At 42.1% G+C, this 17287-nt stretch overlaps 1 protein-coding gene across 1 annotated transcript in view; it reads right to left on the reverse strand.

Annotated features, from left to right (window-relative positions):
- Nucleotides 1–497: 497 nt before the first annotated feature.
- LOC124288598 (protein rolling stone-like) overlaps nt 498–17287 on the reverse strand; it is a 51877-nt gene continuing 35087 nt past the window's right edge. The window contains exons 3-4 of the mRNA XM_046725149.1: nt 6463–6591; nt 498–2153 (exon numbers count right to left, since the gene is read on the reverse strand). Of these exons, the coding sequence (XP_046581105.1) occupies nt 1693–2153; nt 6463–6591 (590 nt within the window). The 3' untranslated portion in view covers nt 498–1692. The remainder of the gene's footprint in view (nt 2154–6462; nt 6592–17287) is intronic.

Below are 17287 nucleotides of genomic sequence, written 5' to 3' on the forward strand. Positions count from 1 at the left end.
ATCGCTTCCTGAAGTAGACGGTGTAATGTACCCAATTTAGTGGTGATCGCTTCCTGAAGTAGACGGTGTAATGTACCCAATTTAGTGGTGTAATGTACCCAATTTAGTGGATGATCTCTTCCAAGTAGACGGTGTAAGTGTGTGATCGCTTCCAATTTAGTGGTGATCGCTTCCTGAAGTACCCAATTTAGTGGTGATCGCTTCCTGAAGTAGACGGTGTAATGTACCCAATTTAGTATGACGGTGTAATGTACCCAATTTAGTGGTGATCTCTTCCTGAAGTAGACGGTGTAATGTACCCAATTTAGTGGTGATCGCTTCCTGAAGTAGACGGTGTAATGTACCCAATTTAATGGTGATCTACAGGTTAAAATAAGTGTACTTACAGATCACAGAACAATTTAAGAGAACTAACATGTTGGAGTGTCAAATGGCCTAATGAATTTTAAGATTATGGTCTAGTACATACGATTCATGCAACTGATCACGCAAGTCACTTTCGATTTTACTTCATTTTAATTCACATAATAATCATAAATAAAGATGAATCAACACCACGATGACAGATTATCACAGCAAAATTATGACATGAGCAAGTGAAACATTGAAATAACATGGATGGAATAGAAAAATCTGTAAAATATAGATATAATTCAAATATAATCACTTATATGATAGAAACAGTTTCTACATATATCTAACAATACAATACATCTAGTCAACGAACATTAACCATTTAACTAAGCTATCAACAATTTCTTATTATAATGCTAAGATGAGTAACAATAACATTTCAACTTCTATATCAACTATTTACACACTAGGAGGATTCTACGGGAGCATGTACAATACATCAAAGCTTTGTGGTAACACACAGACTGGATCTGGTATTAAACATGTTATTACATGTGTCCAATAATCACAAAAACTATCGCATAACGTAAATGTAAATATGAAAATTAAACTGAAATTTCTACGCACATTTTCATAAAAATCACACACCTTGAACTTGTAAGTTTTTAATATTTAGAACGAAACGGATCCAGTCTAAATCAAACAGTGCCAAGCCGTTTTATACAAGACAGGTATAACCAAGGTCAAGGTTAGCACCAATGTGGGTCAATACTTGTCCATCATACGTCATCGAGTCTTGTGTACAACGTCACAGGAAATGTAAACACAACCTATGACGTCACGGATACTTAGCACCAAGGGGGAAAGCATGAGCGGCATGTTTGAAAGACGGGACAGATAGGGAGGAGCGCTTACGGAGAAGGTTACACACCACTGAAAACCTGTTCTCTACATATGAATGTCAAAACACACTTCACAACCTAATCAAATGTCGTAATATTTTTAGTAGATGCATAACGATTGTCTAGTACGTAATGTTTAATGGCGCTAGGAAGTGGAGCGAACGTTGAGACGTATGTTATGAATATATGTACATTTTTTTAAAAACTATGAAGATTTACAAGTAATTATTTTGTCATCCTCTTTCGACAGAACACGTTGTCTCAAAAACGACTTATTAAGAATATGTTGCCCCTTAACCGCAAAGCATGTACATATGTCCTCAGATACAGTTTCAAAATAAAATGTTTGTGGCCCATTTTCCTTAAATTGAAGAATGCTTCTTGATATTTTGCTGTGAATGAATTATCTGAATTATTATCCTACGCACAGCAGGGGTTATTCAGCATAGCGTCCGTCACTGGCTAGACTCTTGTCATCGACAGCGTTATAGCTTGTGGAGGTCGACATGACAATGTTCTGCATCTCCGAGTCTAGAGTGGGGTCATCTGGAACGTAGTAAAACTTGGAAAACACCCACATCCGGAGCCGATACAGGAGGTTGAGGATGACCTGTGCCAGCATCGCTTGAAGGACGCAGAGAACACAGGTGATGACAGCCTCTACTGGCTTATTCCAGTTCATGAAGTTATAAGCGTAATGTCTCTCTTCACGAGAGTCCGTTACAGTGCCGTCGTTGAGGAAGTAGATGGCGTTGAAGAGAGCGTAGACGGAGCCGAGTGTTATTGTCATGAACATGTGTAGCACACGTAGCGGGGTGCCGCTGATCATGATGTCGGTGATGACGTACACAGTGTTCATGGTGTGCTTGACACGGCTCATCGGTGTAGCCAGCAGTTCTGTAACCAGAATAAAACCCACGTGTTAACGCACCTGATCCGCATTATGTGTTAATGCTGTCAGATAAACACTAAGATGTGTCAGTTACATCGTTCATGTTAGTTAGTTCCTTCAATAGGAAACACAAGTATAACTCAATTACTAAGGTGTATCACTGAAAAACTATCAAGTTTCGAAGAAGGTGACACGATCATATACGTTACTGGTTTGTAACACAAAAGGATTGTAATATTGTATGTATCACATTTCTGCAAGGACTTAGTTACCATCACCTTCCAGCATCATAACAAAGTAGAATTGAACCGGTTACTGCCAGTTATATAACAGTAAACTGAACCGACCACTACACCTTTAGTACCAAAGTAAGATTAAGGGAGCTAATACCACTTGAATAACAAAATAAGATTAAATTGGCTACTGTCAGTAATATATCTATGGCAGATCAAATTGGCTATTGACAGTAATATATTTATGTCAGATTAAATGAGCTACTGTCAGTAATATAACCATGTCAGATTAAATTGGCTACTGTCAGTAATATAACCATGTCAGACTAAATTGGCTACTGTCAGTAATATAACCATGTCAGATTAAATTGGCTACTGTCAGTAATATATCTATGTCAGATTAAATTGGCTACTGTCAGTAATATAACCATGTCAGATTAAATTGGCTACTGTCAGTAATATAACAATGTCAGATTAAAATTGGCTACTGTCAGTAATACAACCATGTCAGATTAAATTGGCTACTGTCAGTAATATATCTATGGCAGATCAAATTGGCTATTGACAGTAATATATTTATGTCAGATTAAATGAGCTACTGTCAGTAATATAACCATGTCAGATTAAATTGGCTACTGTCAGTAATATAACCATGTCAGACTAAATTGGCTACTGTCAGTAATATAACCATGTCAGATTAAATTGGCTACTGTCAGTAATATATCTATGTCAGATTAAATTGGCTACTGTCAGTAATATAACCATGTCAGATTAAATTGGCTACTGTCAGTAATATAACAATGTCAGATTAAAATTGGCTACTGTCAGTAATACAACCATGTCAGATTAAATGAGCTACTGTCAGTAATATAACTATGTCAGATTATCTTGGATACTGTCAGTAATATAACTATGTCAGATTAAATTGGCTACTGTCAGTAATATAACTATGTCAGATTAAATTGGCTACTGTCGGTAATGTAACCGAGTAAGATTAAACTGTCTAGTGTCTAGTTGGGCCACAAATGTAAGATCAAACCAGCCTCTATCGGTTAAGTAAGACAATGCAATTGAACCAGTTTCTGTAAGTTATTTAGCAAAGTAGGATCAAACAGTCTGCTGTCAGTTAAATAAGAAAGAAGGTATGAACCAGTTTCTGTCAGTTATTTAGCAAAGAAGGATCAAACAGTCTGCTGTCAGTTAAATAAGAAAGAAGGTATGAACCAGTTTCTGTCAGTTATTTAGCAAAGTAGGATCAAACAGTCTGCTGTCAGTTATATAAGAAAGAAGGTATGAACCAGTTTCTGTCAGTTATTTAGCAAAGTAGGATCAAACAGTCTGCTGTCAGTTTTTAAGAAAGAAGGTATGAACCAGTTTCTGTCAGTTATTTAGCGAAGTAGGATCAAACAGTCTGCTGTCAGTTTTTTAAGAAAGAAGGTATGAACCAGTTTCTGTCAGTTATTTAGCGAAGTAGGATCAAACAGTCTGCTGTCAGTTTTTTAAGAAAGAAGGTATGAACCTGTTTCTGTCAGTTATTTAGCAAAGTAGGATCAAACAGTCTGCTGTCAGTTTTTTAAGAAAGAAGGTATGAACCAGTTTCTGTCAGTAATTTAGCTAAGTAGGATCAAACAGTCTGCTGTCAGTTATATAAGAAAGAAAGCATGAGCTGCTGCCAGTTTATAACCAGATGACATTGTCACTAGTTCTCTCCAGGATCGGGCACAAAACCTCGTGTCCTGTTGACCTCATCGGACAAGGTTACTTTCAGGACGCTTACATAACCAGATGCTAGTGTATTTGTGCTCTGCAATGCCGTGCCCTCGCTAGGCACTTGTTTCAGGGAAACACATCTAATGATTCATCTGTGACACAACAAAGTCAGTTGGTGCACTAGGCTAAAGTCACTGTATACAATTGACTCCGAATCTGTTCAATTGATTCAATGCCGTAAAGTGACAATTGAGTTGTTGAACATTGGCAGTCGCTGAAAACTATTAATTGATTTTGCAAATTATTGACAAACTGAAGTCAGCTTCTAACAGCCTTATAAACAGACACGCTAGATACGGAAATGTAGTTCTGTCACCGCCGACATTGTGTTAATACACATATTGATTTTCCAAAGGCACAAATTGAAGTCGTTTACAAGTCTACAGCTTGTGGATATCTCAAGCAAAGGGCATAATTCTCCATCGCATCAAATCGCAATAATTTATCTACAAATGGTCCATATGTTTTCAAAATGAATATCTCATACCGCTGAACGTGATAAAAACAATTTCGTTGACACCACAAACATGAAGTAACATTGTATCGCGGAATACACACCTTTACAATGTTCTATCACTTAATCTTTTCAACATTGTTTTGTAATTATGCATTAATAGCAGTAAACTACAGGTTATGAAAGCGATATATACAATTACAGAGGCGTCATAAAACAGCATTCACTCACTTGAACAGCTAGGGGAGTGAGTTCATTTCTTTGTAGCGTTAGGGAAATATTCGACCAAATTTATTTGTGTGATGAGGCAACTACATGGCACATTAGAAATATATATATATGAACACTGTGGATGACAGCTTGATTGATTTTCCCACACAGTTGATGTGAAGATATAATGGGTGGGGCTGCGATCAACGGGAATGTGTGTGGGCGTATGCGTGGCGTGGTTATCTAGACACCAATGATATTACAGATCAAACACGACGTCACAGTCAAACGTCCAACTGTGTCTGTCGGAGTTTCTATTAACTACTTTCATCGAATTACACAAGTGTTTGTTGGATGAATGATACAATGTGTGTTGAATGACTGTCGACTATGCGGACCACTGATGGGTAGTGTTCATATAGGTGTGTGAATCATGAATTAATTCCGTTTGTCTGTAGCCTTAAGTGTACATGTTAATTAATACGGATGTTTTATCAGGAAATACTGATACTTGTATGACTGAGGAATTGTTGTCGATCTTCCTGTAGATGATTCGGATGTTATACTAGAAAATACAGACTACTGTATGACTTAGTAATTGATGTCGACCATCCCGGGTGCAATTCGGATTTCATTTTGGAAACCACATACAATTGTATGAATGACGAATTGATGCCGATCTTTCTGCATGTAATTCTGATCTGTTACTTGACAATAAAGAACCATTCATGCAAAAAACATCATAGTGAGTGTGAAATTAGTGTTGGTGTCCCGGTGGTTATCTGGTATGCCAGATTGTTAAAAGTCAACTTGAAGCTAGACTAGATGATTAGATAAATGACCGCTGATGCAGATCCAAGAAACTACTTATCGATTTACAGTCTGTCAGATGAGTAAATGTTGACTCATGACTCTCCAGAAACAAAGTGTCGACTTACAGTCTGTCAGATGAGTAAATGTTGACTCATGACTCTCCAGAAACAAAGTGTCGACTTACAGTCTGTCAGATGAGTAAATGTTGACTCATGACTCTCCAGAAACAAAGTGTCGACTTACAGTCTGTCAGATGAGTAAATGTTGACTCATGACTCTCCAGAAACAAAGTGTCGACTTACAGTCTGTCAGATGAGTAAATGTTGACTCATGACTCTCCAGAAACAAAGTGTCGACTTACAGTCTGTCAGATGAGTAAATGTTGACTCATGAATCTCCAGAAACAAAGTGTCGACTTACAGTCTGTCAGATGAGTAAATGTTGACTCATGAATCTCCAGAAACAAAGTGTCGACTTACAGTCTGTCAGATGAGTAAATGTTGACTCATGACTCTCCAGAAACAAAGTGTCGACTTTACAGTCTGTCAGATGAGTAAATGTTGACTCATGAATCTCCAGAAACAAAGTGTCGACTTACAGACTGTCAGATGAGTAAATGTTGACTCATGAATCTCCAGAAACAAAGTGTCGACTTACAGTCTGTCAGATGAGTAAATGTTGACTCATGACTCTCCAGAAACAAAGTGTCGACTTACAGTCTGTCAGATGAGTAAATGTTGACTCATGAATCTCCAGAAACAAAGTGTCGACTTACAGACTGTCAGATGAGTAAATGTTGACTCATGAATCTCCAGAAACAAAGTGTCGACTTACCCGAATGTGAGAAGAAGGCGACGAATGACCAGTAGGACATGGTGACCACAATGGCGGAGTTACAGCTCAGGTTGTAGATGATCCACTGTAGACGTAGAACGATCGGCATACTTCTCGGGTACATCGGATCTGCAGTTGGGACAAAACAACACTTGAACATCAAAAGATTTGAGTGAGTGAGTGAGTGAGTGAGTGAAGGTTTACGCCCCTTTTAGTAACATTCAGGAAAATTGTCAAAGCGGGGGACACGAGATATGGGCTTCACACATTGTACCCATGTGGGGAATCGAACCTAGGTCTTCGGCGTGACGAGCGATCAAAGAAAACCATTTAAAATGCAGAGAAAGGTGTAAGAAAACAGCGAATATGAAATCCTGCCAATTTAAGGAACGACGATGTTTCTATATCATGGTTGGTGCTGATGTGTTTTGAAGTCACTTCCAACCAGTAACCAGCTGTACCCAGTTGCCTGCCTGCAATATCTCAGCTCATACTATACCATGCGGAATAACCATTATATAAGTCTTGTTACATCTATCCATTTATTGCACAAAATGAAAGAAATTACCATTTGAAGTCATACGTATATTTTTATCTTCTCGTAAACCACTTATATATTTGATGCTAATTGACAGGATGATATTCGAATATTCAATTATCAGTCGAATAAAGCGTTAATTTAAATAAACTACGCTTGAGCGCAGCTCTGACGCAAATGGTGACATGTTCGAGTGCATTCAGTATATGGCTGGTGATGCAGTGATACCACGGAGCAGGTTCTGCAAAGGTTAGTTATACATCTGTGATAGTTCAGAGACAGCGTTCGTGAGACCAGTGATGTATCTGTTGTATATTTGTGCAATATTACAGTATGTCATTTAAAAATATAATTGTCGTCAGTTTTGGATCAAGCTAAATATTTTGTGCAGAACAGTACTCGCAATGAAAGAATTCGTTTGTGCAATTTACTCCAAGGTCATACCGGTCGCGAGATTCAACTATTTAAAGCTGTGTCAGCAACCTTCAAACCATTCCAGACTACCAAGGTCAAACAAGGTGTTCCATCAAACTGCACAAGCGGTGTGACCTTTTATGACATTATTCACACGATCTCCGGTATCTAGACAGCGTTCATTAGACCAATCAATAGATTGAGCATATAACGCCCCTAATGAATCAGATAACAGCCAAACAGGTATTGTCACCTAGCTTCAATTATTCGCCGTAACAACTAACGATTACCAACACACAAACCAGACAGTTTTATGCCCGTCACCAGCATCCATGAGAGGCGATCCTCAGAGCCACATTGATTCTTAATGAGCACAATGTTATCACGCAGATCGTATTATTCTATATTACACATATAAATGATATTGCCTAACCCGAATTACTGGCACTGATGGCGAAATGACAGAACAATCCATCTAAGGGGCTCGAAGGGAATTACATGCAAATGTGCGGCGGTAATGCCTTCCGCGGCTGTAGTTTTCTTATAATGGCTCCCGGTAAACTGACTTGTTGCGTCAGGCTTGTATTGTGCGGCCCCCATCACATTTATCAGGCTTGTTAACGTGAATCAGGGACGGGTGGTTCTGTGGTCCAAGTTAGTTCGCTTTGCAATTTGGTTTTTATTAGTCAGGATCATCGAGGTGGGTTTGAATCTCACATTTGTCCCGATTCTTTCTCATGGTTTGTTGGCACCATGTACTTGCTAATGGGGTTTTCACAAAAGTGGTAAACGCCTAGCATGTTCCAAGCCAACTAGCAGTCAGGATCCTCTTGTTGTGGGTTTGAATCCCAAACTCTTCCAGTTGACTTTTTTAGTCTTGGTGTGTTCGCACCACATTCTTGCTCTTGGGATTTTCACCCTTGCTCTTGAAGTTTTCACCAAAGTGATACATGTCTGAGTTCAATCGCGATGGTTCAATTTTCAATAAGACCACACAACACCCTCGCTATTGGAGTTTTCACCAAAGTGGTCAATGTCTGATTTATATCAGGATGGTTCAATTTTCAATAAAACCGTCACGCTATGATGTGACTGAGCTGTTCAAAGCCACATAAATCATATTTTGTCGCCCACTCCCTATGAGTCGATTTGGGTGAGGTACATGTCTTTAATCAGTCTGAAATTCAAACGCCATTTATCTACTTGTTCCCGTCGTTTAATGTAAATTTGCAAAAATCAGCACCATATGCTGTCTTTGATCAATGAAGTAATTCCTGGTAATGTCGCTGAACTGAAACACTAGTACATTAACCACTCTACCTCTTTTTGTTGCTATATTCAATATTAAAACGCTACTGCCATTCTCACAACCTAATTATGCAATTTGTTGTGTTTGATCACAGACAAGTAACGAGATTTGCTGAGGAATCATAGCCCCTGCCAATGTCGTAATCGTTACGCCTTTCGTTATGGACACAAAAAGTAATATCAGATACAGTAATTGCAGCCTCGTCATTGCCAGTATCGACTACATCGCTATGAAAGATGAATATGAATATTACTCGAGAGTTTAAGATTTAGTTTTAGTAAAAACCCTTCATTTAACTACAGGAAATCTTTGAATGATTTTCACTGTTATCTAAAAGCATGTGCTTGTGGGCCCATTCACAAAGTGACGATATCAGGTGTTCGCATAAAGCTGAGCTTATGCACCATCACAAACACACGCAAAGGTAAGTCAATTGTCCATCCATAAACGCTGAAACACATATTGAAGGTCAAAATAGGTAATTACATTAGATATACTTTACGTCAAAGATCATGTGTTTGATTTGTAAACGTTCACCACATGTCATCGGCAACCTGATCAAATTCCGATCATATTGGTCAAAAACGTAAATGAGATCATTTTCTCGGACTGTGAACAAAACATCGGGAGAGGGAGACTAGCACAGAGACAGGATCTCTCACGATACTGTAAAATCCACAAACTTTTACAAATGCACGTCTTTTATTATCTGATCCACCTCTACCAACATTTAAGACAGCCCCTGCAAATCTGTGTCAAAATCGGATCAAGAGCAAAAGTGTCAAAAGAATGTAACCACTGTAATCGACATTGCTATGGCTATGACTGCCATATCATCCTACACAGTGTATTTTTTTTATGTCCGACAGAAATAATTTCTTCTCCTGCCTGATTGATAAACTTGGTGTATATTTATATGTTAAAATAGATATGCTCGACGACGATGATATGCTGGCACTGTTTCTCGGCGCAGATATACATGACTTAGCTGAAATAATTGACTATGAAACATGGGAATACATAATACTTTCATTTTCTCAATTCGTATGGAATCTAAAGAAACATCTGATGTACATCTTTTAAACACAGCCCTACTGCTCACAAATTGTACATTGTAAATTATCTATTAATGAGCAGTCTAACATACGCTTCCATTTTGTTACAAATGTTGTTCCATTTCGTTGAATGTATGTGATGTATTGTAAATAATGTATTTGCCTTTGTACGATCTTAGGATTCAACTCTGGAGGAAATAAAGACTTTCATTCATTCATTCACTCAGCTATCTCAGGCATTATCCGGTTTGGAGCCACAATCAAATAGAGTAGCCTAGTGGTTAAAGCGTTCGCTCGTCACGCTGAAGACCGGATTCGATTTCTCACATGGGTAAAATGTGTGAAGCCCATTTCCGGTGTCCCCCGCCGTGATATAGCTGGAATATTGCTAAAAGCGGCGTAAAACATAACTCACTCACTCACAATTGCATAATTTGCGAGATACCCCAGAACTAGACCACACCGCAACTCCTTGCTGCCAGTACTGTACGATACCCACACAGATTAAAGGGACCTTTGACAGGGGACACACGGTACTGATACCCAGACGTAGGGTATTAGGACATCCTCTGTGGAACAAATCATACATGACGGGCAGGAGTTACCCAACCTTGGTGATGAATGTTCTCCGTGCGACTGTCCTTCAGCGAGGGAGATAAGTGGACTCGCACTAACACAGATTAATGGTGTTTATTAGGAATCAAAGAACAAAAGCTCCTTTGGGAAGTATTCACTGAATTGCACAGCTCTGCTGCTTGACAGCCTGCGTCGAAGAAATCGATTAGGAATTTGAATATTTTACCGGGCGTATGGATTGAATGTGTAATGTGTAAGTTTTTGCTGATAGAGCAGACATTTGATAGTAAATCAAAATGAAATATGAACTTGCGGCAGTCATTTTGAATTAGCAGTACGTGGTATATAACGTACGGCAAAGAGACAATATTTCCCCCAATAACTGATATTTGCTATCGTGTGTGTGCCATCAATCTTGGCCCTGGTAATCTGCTCCGGTCGCCCCATGCATTAGAGAGTCAGTGCTACATTGGGTAGTGGTGACGGGTTGCCAACCTGCCCCATATACATATATCTACCGGCGATGGACAACGTGTACCCATACACGCATCTTTCTCAACATCATTCCAGTTTAACTCAAGCATTCCTGTCCTTCAAATCTACCCTCCAACCATTCATGACTGTATGGTCATGACGAGAACAGCCCTTTCCTCCACATCTACCACACACTCACTGGGATCAGCCCCGCTCCTCAAGGTCACCTAACGTCCTTCAGAAATGGTCCACACTTACAAATCTAACCCACACAAGGCAGACTCATCTCATCATCTCCAAATCTACCTCAGTATCCACCCGGTGTATCACACGCTCTTCATCTGTATTGATCTTACCACATGTTTTGCAAGCCGACTTCAACATCCATTACGTTTACTCTTCCATTATATCCACGCTCTTCTAGTTCCCATGTATCTCCAGCAATCTGTCTCCTCCCCATACACCCACTCTCTTCTCTCCAGCAATTTGTCTCCTCCACATACACCCACGTTGTTCTCTCCAGCAATCTGTCTCCACCCCATACACCCACGTTGTTCCCGCCAGCAATCTGTCTCCTCCACATACACCCACATTCTTCTCTCCAGCAATATGTCTCCTCCCATACACCCACGTTGTTCCCTCCAGCAACCTGTTCTCCTCCCATACACCCACGTTGTTCCCTCCAGCAACCTGTCTCCTCCACATACACCCACGTTGTTCCCTCCAGCAATCTGTCTCCTCCCCATACACCCACGTTGTTCCCACCAGCAATCTGTCTCCTCCACATACACCCACGTTGTTCCCACCAGCAATCTGTCTCCTCCACATACACCCTACGTTGTTCCCACCAGCAATCTGTCTCCAGCAACCTCCTCCACATACACCCACGTTGTTCCTCTCCAGCAATCTGTCTCCTCCACATACACCCACGTTGTTCCCTCCAGCAACCTGTCTCCTCCACATACACCCACGTTGTTCCCTCCAGCAATCTGTCTCTCCACATACACCCACGTTGTCCCTCCTCCAGCAACCTGTCTCCTCCACATACACCCACGTTGTTCCCTCCAGCAACCTGTCTCCTCCACATACACCCACGTTGTTCCCTCCAGCAACCTGTCTCCTCCACATACACCCACGTTGTTCCCTCCAGCAATCTGTCTGTCCTCCACATACACCCACGTTGTTCCCTCCAGCAATCTGTCTCCTCCACATACACCCACGTTGTTCCCTCCAGCAATCTGTCTCCTCCACATACACCCACGTTGTTCCCTCCAGCAATCTGTCTCCTCCACATACACCCACGTTGTTCCCTCCAGCAATCTGTCTCCTCCACATACACCCACGTTGTTCCCTCCAGCAATCTGTCTCCTCCACATACACCCACGTTGTTCCCTCCAGCAATCTGTCTCCTCCACATACACCCACGTTGTTCCACCAGCAATCTGTCTCCTCCACATACACCCACGTTGTTCCCTCCAGCAACCTGTCTCCTCCACATACACCCACGTTGTTCCCTCCAGCAATCTGTCTCTCCTCCACATACACCCCGTTGTTCCTCCAGCAATCTGTCTCCCTCCACATACACCCACGTTGTTCTCTCCAGCAATCTGTCTCCTCCAACATACACTGTTCTACCTCCCATACACCCACGTTGTTCCTCCAGCAATCTGTCTCCCTCCACATACACCCACGTTGTTCTCTCCAGCAATCTGTCTCTCCCACTCCACATACACCCACGTTGTTTCCCTCCAGCAATCCCTGTCTCCTCCACATACACCCACGTTGTTCCCTCCAGCAATCTGTCTCCTCCCCACATACACCCACGTTGTTCCCTCCAGCAATCTGTCTCCTCCCCATACACCCACGTTGTTCGCTCCAGCAATCTGTCTCCTCCACATACACCCACGTTGTTCCCTCCAGCAATCTGTCTCCTCCACATACACCCACGTTGTTCCCTCCAGCAATCTGTCTCCTCCACATACACCCACGTTGTTCCCTCCAGCAACCTGTCTCCTCCACATACACCAATGTTGTTCCTCCAGTCTCCACATACACCCACGTTGTTCTCCCAATCTGTCTCCTCCACATACACCCACGTTGTTCCCTCCAGCAATCTGTCTCCTCCCCATACACCCACGTTGTTCCCTCCAGCAATCTGTCTCCTCCACATACACCCACGTTGTTCCCTCCAGCAATCTGTCTCCTCCACATACACCCACGTTGTTCCTCCAGCAATCTGTCTCCTCCCACATACACCAACTTTGTTCCCTCCAGCAATCTGTCTCCTCCACATACACCCACGTTGTTCCCTCCAGCAATCTGTCTCCTCCCACTTACACCCACGTTGTTCCCTCCAGCAATCTGTCTCCTCCACATACACCCACGTTGTTCCCTCCAGCAATCTGTCTCCTCCACATACACCCACGTTGTTCCCTCCAGCAATCTGTCTCCTCCCCATACACCCACGTTGTTCCCTCCAGCATCCTGTCTCCTCCACTTACTGCCACGTTGTTCCCTCCAGCAATCTGTCTCCTCCACATACACCCACGTTGTTCCTTCCAGCAACCTGTCTCCTCCACTTACTGCCACGTTGTTCCCTCCAGCAATCTGTCTCCTCCACATACACCCACGTTGTTCCTCCAGCAATCTGTCTCCACACACCCCACGTTGCTCCAGCAATCTGTCTCCTCCACATACACCAACTTTGATCCCTCCAGCAATCTGTCTCCTCCCACATACACCCACGTTGTTCCCTCCAGCAATCTGTCTCCCTCCCACTTACACCAACTTTGATCCCTCCAGCAATCTGTCTACATACACCCACGTTGTTCTCCACATCTCCCTCCCACCACCAACGTTGTTCCCTCCAGCAATCTGTCTCCTCCCACATACACCCACGTTGTTCCCTCCAGCAATCTGTCTCCTCCCATACACCCACGTTGTTCCCTCCAGCATTTTGTCTCCTCCACATACACCCACGTTGTTCCCTCCAGCAATCTGTCTCCTCCACATACACCCATGTTGTTCCCTCCAGCATTTTGTCTCCTCCACATACACCCACGTTGTTCCCTCCAGCAATCTGTCTCCTCCATTTACACCCACGTTGTTCCCTCCAGCAATCTGTCTCCGTCTCCTCCCCATACACCTACGTTGTTCCAACCAGCAATCTGTCTCCTCCACATACACTCACCTCGTTCTCGCTAGCGATCTCTCTCTTCCCGAAAAGTCAAACCTTTTTCCCGCGGCCTCAGTCGTGGATCATGACGCTTTTGTAATACAACCCCCGTCCATCCCACCCCCATCCATCTCAGCCAGTCTATGGAGACTTCGAATTCTCACACAACACATATACACACAAGACTTTGTTCTACAAGTATCACAATGCCGCACGCCTACAAGCTATTCCGCTGCTTCTTCCCTCATGGGCCAAATCCATCAAAACGGAACACCTACACTGCCTCCTTGCTGAGCATAATCGACATCATGGTGCAGAAAGGTTAATCATTTGGTGGATGGCTTCATGTAACATGTGCAATGTCATAAAGTCACGTGATTCTAGTTCAAGTATAATAGGGCTTAGCGATTCTTTCAAAGCGTTTATGGTATAGATGTGAGTGAGTGAGCGTGTTTAACTTTACGCAACCCTCAGCCACAGTCCAGCTATGACGGCGGTCTGTAAATAATAGAATCTGGACCAGACAATTCAGTGATCAACATCATGAGCAATTGAGATACGATGACATATGTCAACCAAGTCAGCGAGCCTGACCAGATCCCGTCAGTCGCCGTTAACGACAAGCATGGGTTACTGAAGATCAATTCTAACCCGGATCTTCACGGGTAGATAGGCTGAAACATCAGTGACCAAGGTGATGTCCAACGAAAGAAACTATTTTGACCTGTTCCACGTGCTTTGGCATCTGAACAATTGACTTGAGTCTGCAAGTGTTTACGGCGGGTGCCGCCGGTGGGACAGTAAACGCCCACCTTTACTCGAAAACCTAATATCATAACTATTTGATAGAGAGACATGACTATGATATAGTATAAATCGTAGAATGGTTTTTCAATGAGTGAGTGAGTGAGTGAATGAGTGAGTTTAGTTTTAGCAATATCACAGCAATATCACAGCAGGGAACACCGGAAAAGGGCTTCACACATTGTACCCATGTAAGGAATCGAACCCGGGACTTCGGCGTGACGAGCTAACGCTTTAACCACTAGCCTACCCCACCGCCCGTGAAGTACAGTGAACCTGGGTATGTCGGCACCATAGCGTTGCTTATGGTTTCCACCCAAGTAATCCTATGAACAAACCTGTCTTTCCCAACTGAACTGACACGAAGAGACAGTTTCAAATACTGATCTAGTTCGTCACTGCCCAACCTCACCGACTCACTCAGTCACTAACTACAATTACGTATTGAAAACAACGCTATATAATGTACTTGAAGTCTTGTGTTAACTCACAATCATGTGTGCCGCTATATTGTAAAGATTACTGACATCACCGAGCCACTAACGAACACTTTTTTATTCCATATGATTGTAATAATGTCCTCCTCCGCATGTCAGGATAGAAGATAATAAAAAGTCGTCCTCTAATCACGTATTAAATACGACCTGGGAGCAGATGGCCTTGAAGTACTGCTTTACATTAGGACAACCCCTTTCATGCAGAAATCCAAAAATTAAACCTTGATCAATAATTTACTGTACAATTATATTTTTTCCTCTCCCGCCCACTGTTTGCTACAGAGAGAAGGGCCATGTTTGAAGAGCCACATGACGTGAGAGAGGCCGATGGCTACTGGGAACATGCAAGAGCTCTATGGGGAGCCACTTGTTGACATGAAGTACGAGATATGCTTAGATGCTACCAGGTTAGACGAATGAGACAATTTCTTTGAAACGGATGCTAGTTCAGCTATCGGAAAATTTCGTGTTGGTTCGGACAATAAAGTTAATCCAGTAGAGCACACTAAAGGATCGATATGTGTGCATGCCTGTATGCCAAGAGAAAGCTAATTTGAAAATCAAAACTCTGTGGACGGTTTTCAAAGGAACGGACTTCCAAAATGTAAATTCATAATTCAATGTTAGAAAGGCGCCTCATTTACCCAAGGTAATCTATTTGACAATCAGACTTGGCTTCCCAAAGATAGTCATTGATTAAGATCAAGTCGATCACGTTCTCGTTTATCATTCAGCCCTGGCCGAAATAACCAACACATTTTCATGTCGGTACACGACGCGTTTTAATTTTAGAAAAATAACGTCCGGCCGAAGCATTAATAAGTCATAATACTCCAGATGTAGTTAATATTGTATTCATTAAATAACAATTACTGTCATTTCGTCGGTGTGAAGGTATATTCGGTAATGATAGATTTTTCAACCTGGGAGATAGTCCAGATGTAGCCCCTATAATAGATAACCGACTTTAACAACCGTCGTATGGGAGCTCAGGCTGCACCCCATATGTTTGATATTCATACAATTTGGAACACAACTACTTTATAACTAGAAATAATTTCATGAATGCTGAAGTAATGTAGCATGAATTCCAGCTGTAAATTGCTAGAGGCTGTGACTAAATATTCTGCCTGTTCCATTCATACTTATTGGTGAAATACGGAAAACGCCTTATGATGTATGAAACGTAGTTTCGGAATGTTTTCAGCAGGGAATTATCAAATAGCTCATTAAATAGTGACTGATGGTGCACAATCTTTGCTGTCATGCTGTGCACGACTGTCCCCGGACGAGTTGATGAATTTATTGCAATGACTGACGTTGTGGATGAGTGAGTGGTTGCGTTGTTGAATGAAGGGTTGAGTAGTTGTACAAGTGGTTGAATAGTTGAGGGAGTTGCTGAGTGGATGAGGAAGTGTTTGAATGGTTGAGGGAGTGGTTGAATGGTTGAGAAAGTGGTTGAGTATTTGAGGAAGTGGTTGAATGATTGAGGGAGTGGTTGAATGGTTGAGGAAGTGTTTGAATGGTTGAGGGAGTGGTTGAATGGTTGAGGGAGTGGTTGAATGGTTGAGGAAGTGTTTGAGTGGTTGAGGGAGTGGTTGATTGGTTGAGGGAGTGGTTGAATGGTTGAGGAAGTGTTTGAGTGGTTGAGGGAGTGGTTGAATGGTTGAGGGAGTGGTTGAGGAAGTGTTTGAATGATTGAGGGAGTGGTTGAATGGTTGAAAAGTGGTTGAATGGTTGAGGAAGTGGTTGAATGGTTGAGTATGGTTGAGGAAGTGGTTGAATGGTTGAGGGAGTGGTTGAATGGTTGAGGAAGTTGGTTGAATGGTTGAGGAAGTGGTTGAATGGTTGAGGGAGTGGTTGAATGGTTGAGGAAGTGTTTGAGTGGTTGAGGAAGTGGTTGATTGGTTGAGGGAGCGGTTGAATGGTTGAGGAAGTGTTTGATTGGTTGAGGGAGTGGTTGAATGGTTGAGGGAGTGGTTG

Source organism: Haliotis rubra, unplaced genomic scaffold, assembly GCF_003918875.1.
Source record: "Haliotis rubra isolate DU_JTF1 unplaced genomic scaffold, ASM391887v1 Scf420, whole genome shotgun sequence".
Lineage (NCBI taxonomy): Eukaryota > Metazoa > Mollusca > Gastropoda > Lepetellida > Haliotidae > Haliotis > Haliotis rubra.